Source organism: Uloborus diversus, chromosome 5 (genome assembly GCF_026930045.1).
Source record: "Uloborus diversus isolate 005 chromosome 5, Udiv.v.3.1, whole genome shotgun sequence".
NCBI classification, from domain to species: Eukaryota; Metazoa; Arthropoda; class Arachnida; order Araneae; family Uloboridae; genus Uloborus; species Uloborus diversus.
Window position 1 is genome coordinate 109,824,675 of NC_072735.1, and position 20,604 is coordinate 109,845,278.

At 35.0% G+C, this 20,604-nt stretch overlaps 1 protein-coding gene across 1 annotated transcript in view; it reads left to right on the forward strand.

Moving 5' to 3' along the window:
• The window catches only part of LOC129223442 (cytochrome P450 3A8-like), a 63,566-nt gene that overhangs the window by 19,326 nt on the left and 23,636 nt on the right, over nucleotides 1–20,604 (forward strand). Inside the window, exons 4-8 of the mRNA XM_054858056.1 lie at nucleotides 321–417; nucleotides 5,393–5,509; nucleotides 7,464–7,552; nucleotides 8,113–8,258; nucleotides 19,970–20,085. Of these exons, the coding sequence (XP_054714031.1) occupies nucleotides 321–417; nucleotides 5,393–5,509; nucleotides 7,464–7,552; nucleotides 8,113–8,258; nucleotides 19,970–20,085 (565 nt within the window). The remainder of the gene's footprint in view (nucleotides 1–320; nucleotides 418–5,392; nucleotides 5,510–7,463; nucleotides 7,553–8,112; nucleotides 8,259–19,969; nucleotides 20,086–20,604) is intronic.

Consider the following 20,604-nt stretch of genomic DNA (forward strand, 5'->3'; position numbering starts at 1 on the left):
ATAAATGAAAACACTAAGTTGTCTTACCATTTTTTAGAGTGGCACCCATGCTTATGAAGAGTAGGCGTTATTAGAATACATGTTTTGCTTTGAACAATAAATCGTAAAACTCTTTTGCACAGATAAATACAAAATTTTCTATATAAATTTTTTAACAAATGTGTCAAATGTATATATATATATATATATATATATATATATATATATATATATATATATATATATATATATATATATATATATATATATATATATATATATATATATATATATATATATATATATATATATATATATATATGTCTTTATTTTTCGTTTAGGCACTTCGAAGCAAATAGGCCTATTTTAGCAGTTAGCGATCCAGCAATACTAAGAAATATACTGGTGAAAGATTTTCATCTTTTTACCAGTCGAAGGGTAAGTACGCCACTCGCTGGCATCTTCATCTACTGACTTTTTCATAAAAGGAAATAAATAAACGAACTAAATAACAAAGATCAATACGGGTTTAATAGTAGAGTTATTTCTCGTAAAAATGCAAAATTATGAAAAAAAAGTAATTTGAATTCTGAAATTTTGAATTCAAATTATATTTTTCGCAATCACGAGCTACGACAGGACCCTACTCATTGGAATTATGGCTTCTAGAAACGGCTCCTGTCCCCCCAAGACTGCCCTTCCTCTTGGACGGTTTCGAGTGTATAGCTGTGTATGTGTAGGTGTAGGCTTGTGTGTGTGCGTAGACCTATGTGTATGCACGTTGGCGTGCATACACATAGTGTACGTGTGTAAAGGCGCGCGTGTGTGTATGTGTGTGAATGTGTATGTGCATGAGCGTGCTTGTGTGTAGACCTGTGTGTATGTACGTTGGCTTGCGTGCAGTGTATGTGTGTAAAGGCGCGCGCAGGTGTGTTACTGTATGTGTGTGAGTGTGTATGGTGTATGAGTGTGCGTGTGTGTAGCACATGGACGCCACCGAGCAGGAGAAACGGATTCCGGGGGACATTGCTCAGGATCGGAGGAACCGCGCCTGCAGAGGACGGTGAGGTTGAAAAAGGAACTAATTATTAAGGACGGTCAAATGTAAACAATTAGCAATCGTGATTGCTCAAAAAAAGAGCAATGATTAATTACAAGGGTTAAAATTCAGGGCGAGAGAATGGGACTCCTTCCTAATTTTCTCGGAGCTCGTTAAAAATATTCTGATCGAATATAGCAGCCTGTCAATATATCTTTCCGTCAAAATGCGGAAATCAACTTTTTTTTAACTTATCTGTTTAGTGTTATCGATATAATTCTGTAAAAAATCGAGTCGTAGGTGTTGTGATCGATTGAATTATGTACCTCTAGGACAGGAAACCTATTTTTGTAAAAATATTTTTCCAGTTTAACTCTTCTATTTCAGTTACTGAATCCTTGAAGTAAATCGTGGAATTTTCTATTTAATGTGTTTTGGAATAACTCTCGACGAAAATTTTAATAATATTCTAGCTTATTTTTTGAATACTTAATGACATGGATGAAAAGAATCGCAAAAAAATCGCACTAATATTTGTATTCCTTTCATACTAGTCTACAAAAAAGTAAAATTTAAACTCGATAAGAATTTGAAATGTTTATCAAATTTTGAAATACTTCTGCAAATACAAATAAAGTAAAAGTAAGCAGTTTTTGAGCATTTGGACAATATTTCGCTAAAAAAACGTCATAGAGCCAGGCAGGTCATTTCAATTTTTTTTTATAGGGAAGCAGAGTTGTTTTCAATGCATTTTATAGTGTAAAAACAACAAAATACGTACAAAAAGGTACAGGACCTACATAGAGCGCAAACTTTTATCCAACATAGGAATACACAAAGAGTTTAACAAATACTGCTACTTTCTCTCCCTCCCGAAAAATTGCAAGCCCCTTTAAGCTTAAATCTTTGAAGAACGCCTCACTTCGACTCAAAAATGCGAGTTTTAGCTCTTAAATTAATTGAATCGCTGATTTTGAAAAGGGCGTAAGTCACCAGCAATTGATTTTTAGAAAACTTAATAAAACCGTTTATCTCAAGTTATAAGTGTTGTGATTATAAATCTATAGCAGTCATTCCAAAGGCATTGTTTTTACATTTGTTCAGTGAAGTTTTGGTTAATTTCCGATTTAATTTGGATCAAATAACAAATTTACAAATTAGATGATTTATGCCCTTTTCAAAATCAATCGGTTTTCGTCAATAAAAAAAATATTTTCTTTGCACTTATTTTAAAGATATTTTAATTGTATAAATGTCACAATTTTTTTTCTAAACTACATTTCATCGTCGTCGCTGGCGTTGTCAGAAGCCGTGGTTTTCCAGGAGGAGCTTTCTAATGTCAGTCAACTTCTTTTAATTGATGGGCACCTGATCAGTGAGTGTATGCTGGCGTAGTTGGTATATCGGAGATGTTCTTGACTTACAGGAGTTTGTAACTGTTGTTGTTAAGACCTTCAATCCGGTCAAAAGCAATAAGGATCCTAGGTGTTGAAGAATCAAACACATACATCTTGTTGGAACTGACCGAGAATAACACGCGATGATCACTCTTCTGGCCTGGGCAGGTCTTTTTCAAAGGGGCGCAGGATTTCTAATAAAACTCTGGCCATCATTGACTGAAATCTTTGACTTCTTTGGGGCGTAGCATCTTGACAGTGAAGGGATCCTTTCTGACAGCCAGAATCATTGCATGATATTCATCAGGGACGTAGACGTTTTCACTCCTGGAATAGTGATACATTTTCGTTGGGAAATGATTTAATATGCTCCACCATTCGGCTGATTTCAATGGCCGAAATCTTGAAATTTGGTCGAGGAGCTTGAGTGCGCAGTTCTTTTGGAGTGTCTCCTCCTCTTAACAATCCCTGAAAACGCCTTAGCTTCTTTTCGGTGACGCTGTGAAGACTGAGAAAAACATTTTGACAAACAGGTACCTTTTGAGAGCCCTGCATGACATGATAGCTGAAAGTGGACTTCCTTACTCGAGGTTCTCTTTTCTGGGACGATGTTTTTCGACTTCTGGTGATCAACGAGGGATTGAAGATAGACGTCTTGCATTGTCTTTGATTGCATAGAGTACAGATTAGCAAGGACACCGTCACGTTTCTCTGGAGAAAAAAAATCAAAGCATGTTTCTGACTCCTTTTTTATGTTTTTTTCATCTACTTCGTCCATCATTAATGTTTAAAAAATTTACCTAAACCAAAACAACATAGATAATGACAACGCAATATTGGTAAAATAATGATGCAATATGGTGAAATAATGACGGAAGATTACCCACTACAGTTCATAAAACACTGTACACAGGAGAAACAAAAAATACTACCTTGCACAACCAGCGACAGAATTATTAGAATTGTCAATGAGTTTGAAAAGGGCGTAGCTTCAATGACTAACGGCCTTTTCAAAGTCATTGAAAATTTCTCCTCCATTTTTATCAATCACTATTCATACAGACTTATGCCGTTTTAATCTCATTTAGTAGGTTTACTACCACAGTACCATTTCCCATTGTTATCTCGATTTGTCAAAAATGGTGACTTACGCCCTTTTCAAAATCGGCGATTCAATTATTTCAAAGAGTTTTCTCTTTGGCCGCAGATTTTTTAATCGAAGAAAAGTCTTTATTCTTCTGTTAGGTTTGTTTGCATGCCTCTCGCGGTTTTATTTATTTTTCCTGCTTGAATGAACTTATTCGATTCCGATGAAATTATGTTTGTTCAAAAGATCGCACCCAAAACACCTCAGTCACTTGTTTCATATTTAAATTGTGATCATTTTTGAATTGTCCAAAAATATAAATATTTGACTTTATGAAGAAAATATTTAGGCATCGTATCTCTTCTGGCATTACTGAATTTCATGGCTCATGAAGTCAAAAAGAGTTTTCTTTTGAAAAAAAATGCAATTTATGCGGTGCTGTATAATTTGTTAAAGAATTTATAATTTCATTTCAAATTAAATGAAAATTCAAAGTAATATGATGTATGATCATAGAGTAAAGAAACTTAACGGAAAGGCCACGTATATGGAAAAAAGGAGATGAAATTGAAGCCGGAATTATGGGATATATCAGTGCGAAGATGGTCGGGGTTATGGTAACGTGATCGCTTCGCGAGAATGCTTATCACCGATCCGATCGAGCCGAATCAAATACCTGGTGGATTGGTTTACATTTTAAATCACGTTTTAATGCAATTACAAAAACGCTCTTTTTAAACTTACAACAATATTTAAGTTTAAATTATTTACTGATTGGAATTTAGTAATGCAATGTTTTGAATCAAAATTTATCATAAGATGCTTAGCAAGAAGCTATGGATGTTGGGATACATTGGTGAAACTTCCAGCTTCAATTTCTTAGTATAGTGTGTCCTCTCTCTCTCTCTTTCTCTCTTACTCTATGCATATGTTAGTTTATTTGATATGGAAGTTTATGCAACAATTTAGACATTTTCACTGTTCTCTATCGAAAAAATGTGGCTCGCAGTATGCCCTCAACGAAGCTGCCTTTTTTAACTTGTTTTAAAAAAAATTACGCTCTGATAGCGAAAATTAATTTTGAACTTTGTTTGTAATCAGAAATGTAGGCCTCGGAGAAAGAAGGGGACAACTTCACTTGATTCGTGTTTTACATTGTTCGCGAGTCGTGTTTTACATTCGTGTTTTACATACATATTAAAAACATTAACATTCATCATGTACAAGGTATCTCCAACCAATAATCCATGAGATATTAAAGGAAATAAACTGCAGCAGGATACGGCGATAGTGAAGAAAAACATCACCAGTTGTCTGTATTAGTTTAAAACTAAAGTTATTTATAAGATTATTAGTGTTTTTTTATTGGAACTAAACAAATATTTAGTTCATAAAAAATGCAAATGTATTTTGGAATACTGTAGACATTTAATCAAGAACGGAACAGCTCAAATATGTAAAAAATAAGAACATACTATAAATAATATTATGGTGTACTGAAATGCTGGGATGGACTGGCCCGCCCGTTGGCCGGTGCGCTCTTGAATCTGTGCCAAACGTGTGCACTTTAATTTTGTTTTCTTCCCAGCTCGAGCCTATACGTTTTTTTTTTCCCCTCGAACCTGTGCACCCTTTGGAAGTCAAGATTGGCGCCCTCTTGGGGGACCCAGTCCGCCTCTGCTGAAATGTCACTGAATTTAGTTTTATAGAGGTAAACTCTAACCTAATATTTAATTTAAATTCGAAAACTTTAAAAAAAAAATTGCATCTGTGTTTTGTGATTCCTGAAATATTTTAAAAAGTGTAGCTGTTCCCTCCTTGCACCGAGATTTTCAACTAGTGGTTATGTAAAATAGAAGGTTAATCTCTTTCTTTCCCTTTTCCCCTCAGAGTCTGGAATCAGGTAATCCTATCTTCGACAACATGGTTGTTACGTTACAAGGTGAAGCTTGGAAAAGAGTTCGTACGATTATTACTCCAACTTTTACTACCGGAAAGATAAAAAGGGTAATGTTTGAGCTAACAAGTATTTTCATGTTTCTTCTAGACATTGCAATAATAATGAACGCTCCTGAAGTAAGCTATCAAATAATGTCTCTATATTTCACAAGTATATGTACACTTTATGTATAAAATGGGTGCTCCAAAAAAGGCCATGCAGACCAATAAGGCCAACACCCCATTTTTTGATGTAGGATAGAAAAAGATCCGTAGATTGTGATTTTATCGTCATAAGAAAACCTAACTGATGATAAAGCGTTATCATAATATATATATATATATATATATATATATATATATATATATATATATATATATATATATTAAGCAACAGGCAAAAGTACAGTAAGAGTTAATAACAAAACAGTCTTGCCAAAACTGTCTGATTTCATTGAGAAAAGCCTGATATCATTTTACAGTAAATATTGTTTCTTAGTTCACTGTAATTTAGTAGTATAAAACATTGACTATTGTCCGATATTTTAACGCGAAACCTTACTCGAATTTGCGCATGCGTCAGGTCTCTTCCGATTTTTTCAAAATAGGGGTGATAGCAAGAAGGAAGTAACGAGCAAGCAAAAACTGAATGCATCGGGAAGTGTTTTTCAATTGGAATCGTTCGCAGCTGCTAGTCGCGGAGTTCGAGAACAGACAGTAGTTTTGACTAATGTGTGTCCACCAACCATCACAAATGAATTGATATTGTCAGTGCTTCGTTTTTAACAGAAAAAGTACGACTTGTACTTGTTTTTATATGTAAAAAGTCTAAATTCCGTCTAATATGTAAAAATTCACATAAAAATGAAACTGAGAGTAGAAGAGCAACTCCTAAAGCACGAATTAGGTTTCATTGTTTTGACTGCGGGGATGAAAACTGTTTTGTCCACCACCGTTTGGCGAACAGAACGGTCTAACTTTCAGCCAAACATGCAAACTTAATTAAATGCACTATTTAACCTCATCATGATGTAGCAAGAAAGATGCCAAATTCAAAACCCGTCCTCCTCTTATTTGACCACTACTTTCTCGTGCTGATAGCTAGTTTTTGGCCAAGCGGATAGAGCGACACACCATCTAGGGTTTATATGAACTCTCTGGCAGGGCCGCCTAGAGCCAATACGGTCAATTTGGTTTTCGGACCCACCTCCACCAGTAAATCACATAAAACGCATGCTACTTCGATTCCGAGCCGGGCCCCAAGTTTTCGACTCGGCTGACAAGGCATCTTGTCGGACCTACTCTCTGGACACAACACGGTCCTTAATGACCATTATTTTCTCCCTATCAATTAACGATACGGCATGATGCAAATCTTCACATAAATACATTCAGTGTATGAATTTGATCAATATAAGATGTAAAAATCTTTCAGTCAGTGAATAATCATTTTTTTTTTTAAATCTACCATCTAATGATGGACATAATCCAGAACTTTTGATAATCGAGATCTCGCGAATCAAATACCTCTCAAATTCGAGTAACTGACAATCGAGATCTTTCAAAACCGAGCGTTTGATAATCGAGATCTTTTGAAATCGAGAACTCGAGTGATTGACAATCGAGATCTCGGGATATGATAATCGAGAACTCGAGCTGTGATAATCGAAAAATCGAGCTGTGATAAGCGAGAACTCGAGCTGTGATAACTGAGAACTCGAGATGTAGCAATCGTGAACTCGAGATGCGATAATCGAGATTTCGAAATACGGTAATCGAGAGCTCGAGATACTGTGATCGAGAACTCAAGTTGTGACGATCGAAACTCGAGATCTGATAATAGAGTTCTCGCATGATCTTGAATAATCGAGTGATTAGATTATGAGAACTGGATTTACCATCTGATCGAAAATTTTCCAGTAATTGGCTTTGCAATATTATGATGTTTTAATAGCATAAAATCAAAAAATGAAATTATGAAAAAATATCTTAAACTAGATTGATTTTTCCCCCTCCATTTCAGATGATGGGTATTTTCACAAAGTGTGCTCAGACTTGTGTAAAAAACTATACGAAGTTTGCTGAATCTGGAGAACCAGCTGAACTAAAGAAGTAAGAAAATTCAATACTACTAATGAATAAAATTGCTTAATACAATATTTCAAAAATATACTTCATTCTACTCGTGAAGGAAACTTTCTTATAATAGTTTTTAGATACGTATTTTATCGTATTACATTCTAATGGTAAATGAAGTTGTTAAACACAATAGTTTAGCAATATGCTTTTTCCTGCTTACAAATTGAACTTGTCTAATACAAAAGTTTGGTATTGTACTCTATTCTACTGGTTAATGAAATTGTAAAACACAATAGTTTAGAAATATACGTCATTCTACTGATGAATGAAGTTCTCTAATGCAATAATTTAAAAATGTGCTTAATTCTATAACGTTGAATAAAAGTACCTAATGAAATATTTCATAAGAATTCATGTCACAGGAAATATTTTAATTTCTTTCCTGTGTCTTCTCTAAGCACTGAGCAAAATATACTTATTTTGTACGCTTTTTGTTTGTGCCATGTTTTTTCGTTTTTCTTTCTTGCTAACTAAAAGATTTGAATATGTACAATTAAATAATTTGAAAATGTTCATTCAAAGTGTCATTTCAGCTTATATGGTGCGTTTACAATGGATGTTATCGCAAGTACTGCATTCTCTACAAAACTTGATTCGCACAACGATCCGAGTAATAAATTTGTAGCTGCAGCAAAGCAAGTCTTCACCAAAAACATAAGCTGGAGAGCTGTACTTCTATGTAAGTTTATTTCTTTTCTACGTGATTTCGTTTTGTACATTTCAGGGTTTATATGAACCTTTTTTTTTAAAGCTAATATAGTCAACTTGAATATGTAGGGTTAGTGCAAAAGAATGACAGGAGTCTTTTGATTTTATTTTCAGAATTATTAAACTTGCAGTAGAACTCCAAACGGGTTGTTTCTCATTTTTCAAAAATATTTTTTTCTGAAAGAGCATGGTCGAAAACATGGAGTAAGTTACCCCCCACCCACCCCCGGTCATTTTGACTTATTTTCTCTAAATAATCTTAAACGATATTCAGCCGTTCTTTTTAAGGCCCCTAACGAGCCAATGCATCAGCTTGAGATCAGCCATTTTGGATTGGAGCGCGAGTTTGAGTGGTTGTCTTTTCTGGCAAGTTGTCGCGCTTGGTTATTTTTCAATTTGAGCAATTGTTAGCGGTACGTAAATTGTTTGTTAAATATAATATCAATTTTAACCAATCCGGCAAAACCCAAAATGTTGCTCTGGTAACCCTAGCAACGCAACAATGCACAATCCGATCCAAAACGTCACAAGTGAATAAATAGCGATGGGGTGGCCAGAACAAAGTTTCAGGACTCTGCCAAACTTCGCTAAATGAATATTTTATTTAACTAACAATTCCGGGTCCGCTAATAAATTGCTCAAGGTTAAAAAATCATTAAAAGGCGATATCTTGTCAGAAAAGTCAATCACCCGCTCCGATTCATGATGGCTATCATCACACGATGAAACAATTTCGTTTAAGAATAGGACATTTCAAAAAATTAAGTAAAAATCAATTGTTGGGAAAATAAAAATATTTTCTGGGTCAATGATACTTTTTTGAAGTGAAAACTTCTTTGGGCGTGTTGAGCACTCTTGAGGTGGGGAAAAACATCCGTTTCGCGACATCGAAAAGCCGTCACCTCACCAACACCGGAATACAGCTCATGCGCGGCTTCTCTCTGCTCCTTTACGTGCGATTTTTTTCTTTAAAATTACGAGGCTCAGTGGCACGATCGACAGCGCATCAGTCTCAAGAATTGAACAAGCTGCCCATCGTGAGTTCGGTCCTCACCCTCAACATAATATTTCTGAAGTGGAAACTTCTTTAGGCACTGGGTATTTTTTGAGATGAGAAAAAACAATGTTTCTGATATTGGTGAGACATTGTGCTTGCCGTTGCCACTCTGAAAATGGACAGCTAATTGTTATGGTAGCGGTTTATATTTCACCGGATGAGTCTTCAAGCGCAATTATGAGAATTTCTGAATGAAAATTTATTTATTTATTCTAAAGACACTTTTTGCATTACTTTAAGATAAAATTGGGAAGAGCTTTGGTGATTTGCCAATGATTTTGAATGGGGATTTCGACATCAACTTTGCAGATGATAAAAAATCTACCCATTTAATTGAATTTTTAAATGGAAAATTTAATTTAACGATGCTTGATGATTGCAATCTTAGCACAACGAGATATAAAAAGTGCAGTTGATTGCAGTCTTTTAAACTATATTTAAACAGATTCGAATCAAAGTTTTTTAATTTCCTATTTTGGTTACCATAAAACTATAGTATCAGTTTTGGAATATTAAATAATGATGCTGATGATCATGACGTAAAAAAAATCATGATATTTATATATATATATATATATAATATATATATATATATATATAATTTGAAAAAAAAAATAAAAAAATTGGAATTAATCATATTTATATAAATTTAAATCGGATTTTTTTTTTTTTTTGAAATGAACCCCAAGTTATTCTGGCATGCCTCAAAATTCGAATTTTCCGGCATGCTGGTCAATCTCACGGCGATATCTGCTTTTCCGCCAAGTCAGCTAAAAAGGTTTTAATGCAATAAATTGATTTGCGTGGAAAGTTCAGTACGTGTATTGTTTGTTATTTTTATGCATGGATAACTGAATAACACAAAACTAAGAAATTATGTTCTAATATTTTCTGTATTTACATCAATATTTACTTTATAAACGAACAGAAATAGACCAACCAAAATGTATTATAATTTATGCTCGCATTGCTGATAAACGTTTTAAAACTAGTCTATAGCTGATATTTTTAATCTACAAATTATAAAACTTTAATTTTTTGAAACTACAATTAGTTTTAAATGAAAATTAAAACATGCACCACACACACGCGCGTACAAACATTACAAAATTTCTTTTGTATTTTTTAAGTTTTCACTCCTGTCAGCAGTCCATGGACTGCCTTCTTTGTTGTTGTTTATTCTACCAATTTCAATGGTTAAAAGCAGCACTTTTGAATGAAATGCGAATTAATTTGGAAGAGAGATGGATGTGGCTGAGATATTTAATAAAGTTGTAGATGATTTCATTTTTGTAAATCTGTGTATGTGTTCAATATTACATTGTGCTGTTGTGTTAATCTGTGTGAAAAAACTCACTTTGACGCAAGGGCGGCTGGTGCCCCAAAAAAGTGGGGGGTCAAAGGAGGTGTGTGGGGGGGGGGGGAGCAGGTTTGGTGGGCGACACACCCTGAAAGCTAAATTTTTTCTTCAAAAAGAGGCCAATTGAATTTTTACGTCATTATTGATGAATTGACCCTGTTCCAAAAATTCGAGAAACGGACTCAAAAAGCGGGTGGTCACAGAAGATTTTCTCCTACCAAAATCAAAGTTCCATTTTAATTTTTACGGAATAATAACATGAAAAAAGCTTAAAAAAGGCACTTGTTAAGTCAATTCTTTCTTTAAACACGTGTATAGATCATCAATCATTTTCCATTTGACCCTTAGTTTTGAACTTAGAAAAGTGGAGGGGCAAAGTCCCTTTACTGTTGAAAGTGAGAGGGCGATTGCCCCCCTTGCCCCCTCGTACGAGCCGCCTATGCTTTGACGTTCGTAAATGGTTTCGACAAATTACGAAAGCTGATGGTGCTGATCGAGAGAAAAATTGCTTAATCTGGAATCCAATATCATATTAGACTCTGAGTCAGTGGCGGATCCAACCGATTGTTTTGGGAGGGGCCATCCGAAAATTTTGAACAAACTCCGAACTCCCCAAAAAATTTATTAAAATGAGGTTTTAAAAACTCGATTTTCGGGGTATGGAGACATTAGGTGAGGGGGGTGGATTTAGGAATCTCCCTCGAAAATGTTTTAAAAATTTAAATTTCCGAGTAATTTTTGAAAATTATGAAACTAAAAACGCATTTTGTCTATTTTTGATGATGTACGGAGAAAGGTCAGGTTTCGGGCGTTGGCCCCAAAATACTTTTTGAAAATAAAGCTTAGAAACCAAAATATTCTGTCATTATACGTTAAGAAGTTAGAAGAGGAGGGGTGCTCTTCTTGCTCTTCAGCTGTCCAGCCTATAAATGCACCTTTAGGTAATGTTTGCTTACATTAAAGGAAGTGTGAAGGTTCTTAGAATCCTTCCTTTCTGGAAATATTTTGCCTTTGAGGCTCTAAAAATTCCATTTTTAGCTATATTTATACATATTTTAGAAAGGGGTGGAAGATTCGTGAGCTCCTCCAAAAACCTTCTTTTTAAGCTATCATCACGATATAACTAAGGAGGGAGGGGGTCCTATTAAAAATCGTTTGTAATTGAAGTCCCAAAAAAATTCATTTAAGTTGCTTTTAAGCAAGTTAAGTGATAAGGGCTGGATAAGCTAGTTTCCGTCGACATTTTTTCCAAATAAAAGACTTAAAATGCAATTTTTTGCTGCATTTGTGAAAGGGCATAGGAAAAGGGAGTTCTCTCCCTAGTTTTTAAATTAAAGCCATAAAAACGAAAATTTAGGCTCTCTTTGTTCTTGTGAACAATAGGTATACTCTGAGAACAGCAGCATTTAGAGATCGTCCAAGTGTCTGTAGTTTGAATCGAGAAATGATGTAAAAGATGGAGAAAAATTTTGGAAATAAAAGTTTTGTTTTGAGGATAGGGATATAATTTATCTCCCAGTTAAGGCCAACACTTCTTTTTCAGTAAAACACATGTGCTAAATTTTGTTATCTTCTCATAATATTTTTTCTTTTTTTTTTTTTTGTTAAAAAAAAATTCCTACAATCACAAGGCTTTGGGAGGGGCCATGGCCCCCATGGCCCCCCTCTAGATCCGCCCCTGCTCTGAGTCTGGGCAGATTTACCAGCAGTAGTGGACATTCCAATCGTCCTTTCCTTTAATCAAAGTCGCAGATCTCCGAAATGCAAATTTTTTCAAGGTAAATAAGCAACGCCAACAGTTGCACTATGCTTGTCAAGGTTCCGCAGAATGCCAGTCAATCGAAACATTATTTTAACAAAACGCATATCCTTAATGCTTTAAATCATCATCATGATAACTGTCAAAACCGAAATAATCTATCTTGAAGGCCATGAAATGTTACAGGTAAGAGCAATTAGCAGATACACATCTAATGGACTGTCAAGTGAATGACACCGGGCGCAGTTCACAACAAATAGATTGTACGTGTTTATAGAATGGAAACTACTCCAGGAAATGGGCTTTTCCGATGTTACAAAGGGAATTACTACTCAATATAAATAGTATTACGAGTTCTATGATTTTGCACAACCTCTATCTTTTCAGTTAAAGTGTTCATTTAAACTTCCAGCATTTCTAGTCTGAATTGTAAACCCAATATTTATCTTGTAATCAGTGAAAAAAGTACATATTTCAATGGGGTCGTTTCCAAAATTTTAAAAGTATTTTTTTCTGAAAGAGCATGTTTAAAAACATAGGATCTGACCATTTTTTGATAAATTTGTTTACGTTTAATATTTTTAAAAAATTACTTAAATCGAAGCGTTTTCATTGTTTACGGCTTCTGCCGATGACATCACAAATGATGAAATGTCATTCAATGTTGCCATTCACAGTGCAAAATATTTAACTCGCATCTTTACTCACGTGTATTGGCAACGATATGGTTGGTAGCAAGCGTAGAGCGCAATTTTAATTCGCAGCTTGATTATCATAACGTGGAAACGTAGTAGAAAGATGCGGCAAAGTGCATCATTTGTGATGTCATCAAGACCACGCCTTGTTTGAATTTTTTTTTTTTTTTATTTATTTATTTCCAATGGCACATTTAAAGACAGTTGAATATCAAAAGGATAACAACAAAACTATAAATGAAGACGAGCTATCCAATAGCGTTCCCAGATGAATGTTGGAGGGAGAGTAGGATATCTGGACAAATGAGGCATGTCCATTACTTCGTGGAGATCACACAAAGTGCAGAAAGGGTCAGGAACCACGTTGATACGACAGAGATGTTTTCGTAGGCAATCATGGCCAGATAATAAACGAAACATGGCGACAGATTTCATCCTAGGCCAATTAGGGACATTCAGAATCAACTCAAACCAGGCCCGGACTGGTCAGGTCGGCTAGTCGGCGATCGCCGAGGGCCCCCAAGCTAGGAAGGGCCCCCAAGTGAAGCGAAAAAATATTTGTAGCAAAAAGTGATTTTACAATTCTTTGATTTCCTTGTAACTATTTCAATCTGTTTTCTTATACGTTTTGCCAGGATCAGGGCCTGATTACTGAATGGACCAACTAGGCTGTGGTCTAGGGCCCTTGATTTTTAGGGGCCCTCAATGGCTAAAGTTGTTTTAGCTAATGACTTATTCCTATTCAGAGTCACAACTGACTACAACTGTATTTATGTCGAGGATTGCATACTAAGTGCCTTGCCTCCATTATTTTATCTACCGATAGATGGCAGCACCATCACCGGATCGAACAGTTAATGAGAATTTAGAACTAGTCCAGGAGCTAATAGCTACCTGGTGCTAGCACCCCCAGAGGTATCGTTTCACTTGGAGGACATTGAGACCACGAGAGCTAATGACTTAAAGCAAGATTTGACTGCATAGTGGCTCCAAAAAATCTTTGCTTAGAATCTTTCTATATCTTAATCAGGCCCTGTCCGGGATGCTTTTGATCACTCTTTCTAGTTTTATACAAATAGCACACTGGGCCTAATTAAAACCAGGTAGGGCCCGGGGCAAACATTATTTTTAGGTTAGGGGCCCCTACGGCTTTAAATTCTCTGAATTGGTCTCGTAAACAGGGCGAGATTACCAAATAGGCAACTTAGGAATCGCCAACGGGCCCGCAACAGTAATGTTCGGCCTCCCTGCAAAAAATCATCAGGGCCCCTAATCGCCCACTGATTTGCCCCCCCCCCCCCCCGCTAAAAAATTAAAAGAGTGGTTGTTTGTTTTTGTATGCTTCAATATTTCTACCTAAATTTTGAATTCATTTGTTTAAATATTTTTATAAGTTTATTATTATTTTAAGATTTTGAGTAGTTATGTAGGACTTTAAATACTGATTTTTTGAATGCCCATTTCAATTTTAAGTTATATGCAAAGCAATATAATTTATAAACGAGTAAACAAGAGTTTCTCAGGACTTAACAGTATTCTAATAATAACTGTTCTCCTTTGTAAATCTTGGTTTTAAAAAAGGTATTCACATTGTATGGAATTCATATTGATTTGGTAAATGATTTAGCTTTCGTTCTGTATTTCTTGTAAGGTTGAGGCATGTTTTTTCGATTTGAGGGTTTTCTTTCAAATATTTAATTTTCTGTTGTCTGTTTGAAATTTTCTTTTTTGTCGTTTTTGTCTCATTAATTAATTTTATTTCATTTTTGTTGATGTTGATGATATTTAAGGTTCTGTTCTGTGATGATCCGAAATTCACAGAATTTTTGTTTAAGTGAACTGGTCAAAAAATGTTTTCGTGAAAATACTTCGACCAGTTTTCACGGCATTTTCGGTTAATTTTTGAATGCTTTGAATCCGTTTTTTGAATTTCATTTTATTCCTCTATTAACTGGGATGTTTAGAGGTATTGTGTGCCTTTTATATAAGTTGAGATACAAAAACATTAACATCAATCTTTTGATCAAGTTAAATTTTTGTTTTCACTCTTTTAGAACTGATAAGACTATAATTAAGAGATTAAGGGGTGCTCAACCCCCCTAAAGCAAGGGCGCACCTCCCTAAATATCACGAAGAACCCCCCCCCCAAAGCAAGAGCCCCCCCCCCCCAGAAAAGTGAAAAATATCCCTTAAAACAACGCCTTAAAACTTATTGGCGCAGTCTGCGCCATGACCCCCCCAAATGTATGGGTACCCCTGAAGAGAGATTTTAAAACTTTGCGGATTTTTCATGCTTTCAGTACATATGTTTTTTTGTCTTTTTAAAAATGTGTTTAAACGTCACTGTTGCACAGTTTAGCTGCTCCTGGGTTAATATGTGTTGAGTTTCGTTTTTTCTTCAAATATTTACGAAAACATATTTTCAACTTTTAAAATTTCAACAAAGGCATTGGGGGCCCGATTAAGATATCGAGGAGTCGTAAGCCAATTTTTTTGGGGGGGAGGGGGCGGGGGGCTGCATTTAAACTCTATCCATTGGCTAAAACAATTTTAGCCGCAAACTAAAGTAGTTTCAGCCATTTGAGGGCCCCTAAATATCGGTGTCCTAGGCTACGGCCTAGTTGGCCTATTCAGTAATCAGATCCTGGAGGTGTTTAGGTGTTTGATTCATTTTTAAAAAGATTCTTTGGTTTCTCGGACCGTGGTCCCCTTAGTGGTGTGCCCTCCACCCCCCTCCTCGCATTGCGGAGTCTGCGAGTACGCAGATCTCCTAATCCTAAAGTAGAAAAAAAAAAAGGTTATCTTTGGCAAATTCCAACAAATAAAATTTTAACGAACAACTTTTCTTTTCTCCCCTCTTTCTCCAAATGTACTACCGACGCCTCCGGGGGTGTCGGCTGTCTTTGTCAATTGGGTTCCACGCATGGTTAAGTTACACCGGTGACAGGAGGAACTCCTCGGAGAGTGATGTCAGCTTTTGTGATCCAGCCGCTAAAAGTGCGTTTCTCCATGTTTCTGCAAGTTCTTGTAGAATCAAAAACATGAGATAGACAAGGACTGTGGAATTTGGGTATGGATGATGGCCGTGTGAAAAAAACTCGAACAAAAGAGAAATGCAGGTGTAATAAAAATAGGAGTAAATAAAAACTTCATGACTTGTTCAAGACTCAATGGGTTCATGTTGATTGCTTTAGTGCCTCATCTCCTTTTGCTTTTAAGCCAGTAAATGGGAAAATTGAATGCACATGGAAATCTTTCCGATAGGGTCCGACCGGATATTGACCATAAAACTATTCCACGTGAGGTTCTGTCTTCTGCAATCTGCATTATAGTAAGACAGTTGAAGGTCTGTATTTTACTTGCGTGCAAGCCAACTATAATTTTTGCTATGGAAATTAAAAGATAGATACACTGGGACAAAATAGTGACAAGATGAAGCAAAAAAAGGTATGATAATTTTTCTATTATTAAAGCATTGCTTTAAGCTTAAAATAGCGTGTGATAAAAATATCTCAGCCCCTTCCAACAGTGGCTCACCCACGGAGAGGATAAGGGGCTCCCTCTTAGAGACTAAGCTCCCCCCCCCCCTTAGGCCTAAAAATGCAGAATTTTGTATCTGATTTTCAAAAATTTCCCCCCGGGGGAGAAACCCCCGGATCCCCTAAAATTGGGGATATTCTATAGGCACTTTCAGAAGGCTTTTCCGAAGCACTTTTACGCAGAATATTTTCAATGAATTTTCTAAATTCTATGTTTTAACTTAGGAAATTTCAGACATTGCGATTTTATGAAGCATTTAATGGAGTCAAGATTATGGTATATTCAGTTGTTGCCCAGTTTGTTTTTAACCGTTAAAAAAATTATTTTTAAGTCCAAGTCAGTTGCGTAAACTTCCCCCGAACACGGGGCACGTTTATGCACATTTATTTTTACACCTAACGTTGTTCTGTTAGAGTGTTTTGAACATAATGTCTTACCATCGTTAAAATAAAGCAAATTTATTACAGACTTAATAGTGTATAAAGTGATTTCAAGGTATAAGATACGAATTTGTAACTCAATTAAAAAATAAAATTGTGATTTTCAAAACGCAAATAGTCTGGAAGCTAAAAAGTTTTGAGACAGTTTGGAGCGAAAAAAAGCGTCAGGGCACGTTTAGAAGGAAGCCACAGTATAAGAACGTGCGTAAAGGTGCTCAGACGTAAACGCGTAAACTTGCCCCGTCGCTAAGCTTGGATTTATTTTTAATGTGCAAAAAAGTTAATAACATTTCAGTTCACACAAATACTATTCTCATAAAGGATAAAATTCTGCTAATTTTTTATATATTTGTTCTTTCTTAACTAAGTATTATTTATTCACAATAAGCTTCAAACCGTTCAACTCAAAATTTACTTGACTTGGTAGAAAACCGATAATTCTTTCTGCATGCTAGACCGAAGCTCGACTGATGCTGAAAACCTTGTGAGGATATTTGCTAGAGAGCAGCGTCAATCTGTGTTATGACTGTTGGCCCTCCAGTTATAATTCGTTTTGAAAAAAGGGCACTGCGTAAACGTGCCCCGGTCTACCCTACTGCACTGAAAGAGGGGGCCCAAGGCCCTACGCAAGGTTGGCTTTTTCCCGTCCAAAACTTGTTTTTTTCATCCCGCTGGGAAATACTGGGAAGAAATGGTAAATACCGGGAAAAGTGGTAAATTCCGGGAAAAACTTCTAAATAACAATATGTAAGCAATATTTTGGCTATCTGAATCTGATGTGTAGAATGAAGGTTAGAAATAAATAGTTATTACAAATTCCCCTTGGGTTTTAAATTATTGTGTAGGAAAGGAATATAAATAAATAAGAATTATTGCATATAAGATAGCATAAAATTTGCTCACATTTTTTTTATCAATAATTAATTTCCTAAATAAATATTTTTGATCACAATAAAATAAAATTTTTAAACTTAAAAATACCTGGGTCATCAAGAGAAGCAACGAATAATTTGTGTTAAATTTAAATAAAATTTGCAAAAAGTGTCTAAATTAGTGTTTTGTTATATGATGCTAGGATCCAATGTGGAAGTAGAAGACGAAAAATATAAACACGATTATGATTTGTAATTTGTGTATGGTCTTTCAAGCTATTATTTACTTAGAACTCAATTTTGATATTTTAAAAGATTGTTTTGAATTTATATTTTTAATAATCAGTTTTTCCCGTGCGAGAAAAACATAGTATTTCCCAGAACGGTAAATATCGGTGGTGGGAAAAACCTTTCCAACCCTAGCCCTGCATCACAATCCTTCTCCACACAGTTTCCGCTTACAAGGCAATTAAAATTTAATAACAATAATAATAATAATAAAGAAAAAAGATAAACATTCAATTCAGAAATAATGAAAAATAAAATGACGCACCTTTAATAGAGTTTGTAAAAATGGTATGAAATTTCGTTCTGCTAAAGGGTAAGTCAAGCAAAACTTCAAACACATGTTTTTTATACTTAAATTTAACTTTAGTTTTATTCTTTAACATGTCAAAAAAGAAAAAGCAATTTTTGAAGCAATAACTTTCTCACATTTTCGCGGGAAGGGCCCCCGGAACCCCCATACCAGGGGGCCCCTTTCCAGTACCTAGCCGACCACCCCAGAAGGAACCAGTCCGGGCCTGGCTCAAACCATGGTTTATTGCTGTTGCGATTTTTGAGTTCTTCGTGAAAAGTGTCTTTAAAGATTTTCTTTGTTAAGCTTTTGATGTTACTAAATTGTTTGAAAAATTGGACATTTAAAAAAATAATTTTAAAAAAAATGTTGTTAAAATGAAAGTATTTTCTGGGTCCATGTTATTATTATTATTATTTTTTTTTTTTTTTTTGCTCATTCTATCCATTTCAATGGCCAAAAGTAATACTTTTGACTGAAGGAAACCACCCCATTCCTACTATTAGCTCACAATCTCCGTATATTTATTTATATTTTTAAATATATCTCGTTCAAAAAATCTTGCGACTCAATTTTCACCCACTTCCTGTGATCGAATTATTTGGAAATTCAGAATGCGACCTCAAATTCGATGACAATGCAATATTCTGAAACAAAATTAATTAATTAACTGTTAATTGTTAAATTGTTCCAATTTTGATTTACATGTTTGTATAAATCCTCTAATATGAGGCGAAAAAAAAAATACTCGCAAAAATTAGAATAAAATATCTGTAGAAACCACTGATTTTTTTCTGCATCAGATAAAATTTGTTCCAATGTTCCAAGATAATTAAAACGTGATTCATAATTGCTCCTAAATAATTTCATACTAAAATTTAGGAAAACCTTCAATCGTAAATTCATTGTTGAACAATGCTTTTATTGAAATTTGTGTTAAAGCTTTCAGATTAGCATTATCTACTACTCTTTCAAAGCAATAGTTTCCACACACGGAGACAAACTTGACCTAAGTAGGAATTGACTTTAAAATTTTTTTTATGCATTACTTGTTTTAATTAAAATCGCGCACAAATTGCAAACTTGAAAACGCTTTTCTTTTTAAGTAATAAAAATAGCAGAAAATTTAACTGCTGCCTAAAGTGCTTATGCATTGACAAGAGTTAGCTTAGGTGAAAAGTTCTGAACTTCTAAGAGTCTTGGTAACTTTTTTGTAAAAAATGCGACAAAAAAATGATACCGACAAATTATATATGATCAATTTTTTGCATGGAAAACGGTGTCCATAAGCTTTTATGGAAAATAAACTTACTTTAAATACAGGTGAAAACTGATAAAAGGGAGAAATAAATACCAAATTGCAGCTTTTGTTTTTTTTTTAGTTCTAGCTCCTAGTCTCCTCAAGATTTTCCGTATCAGCTTGTTTCCTCCAAATGTGTTGCAATTCTTCAAGGACATCACTCTTGAAATAATAGAAGAACGCAAAAGAACAGGACAGGTACCATTTACTTTAGTTCAGTTTCGCTGTTTAGAAAAAGACTAATGTCTTAATAATCGCCTGAACTTGACATTTCAGTTTTCCAGTTACTAATTTAGTTAGCATTTTAATTCCTTCTTAGTGATTTTAATGCGTTGTTAACATAAGAGGGCAAATTCAACGGAAAGGAAAAGCGCAATTTGGTGAGTTGCGTCATTTTGTCTGTTATCTGCAGAATCAGCAGTAGATTAAAATAAGCTTTTGCATTATTGACTGTGGATATGCAACCCGGAATGTTGTTCAAATCTGCTTGTCAGGATATGCCCCCCCCCCAGGCTAAAAAACAACTAAACTTTTGGTTTCCATACATGAAGATTTACACTGAGTACATGAGCACTTGACCAGTACTGGATCTGACGTTAAAAAACGGCAGGTCTCAAAACAATGAATTTAGTTCTTCCAATGTTCAAAGATACGTTAAAATGTGCCCGCATTTTTTTCACTGCATCTTTGACTGGCCATTGTTCAAAACTTTTTTTA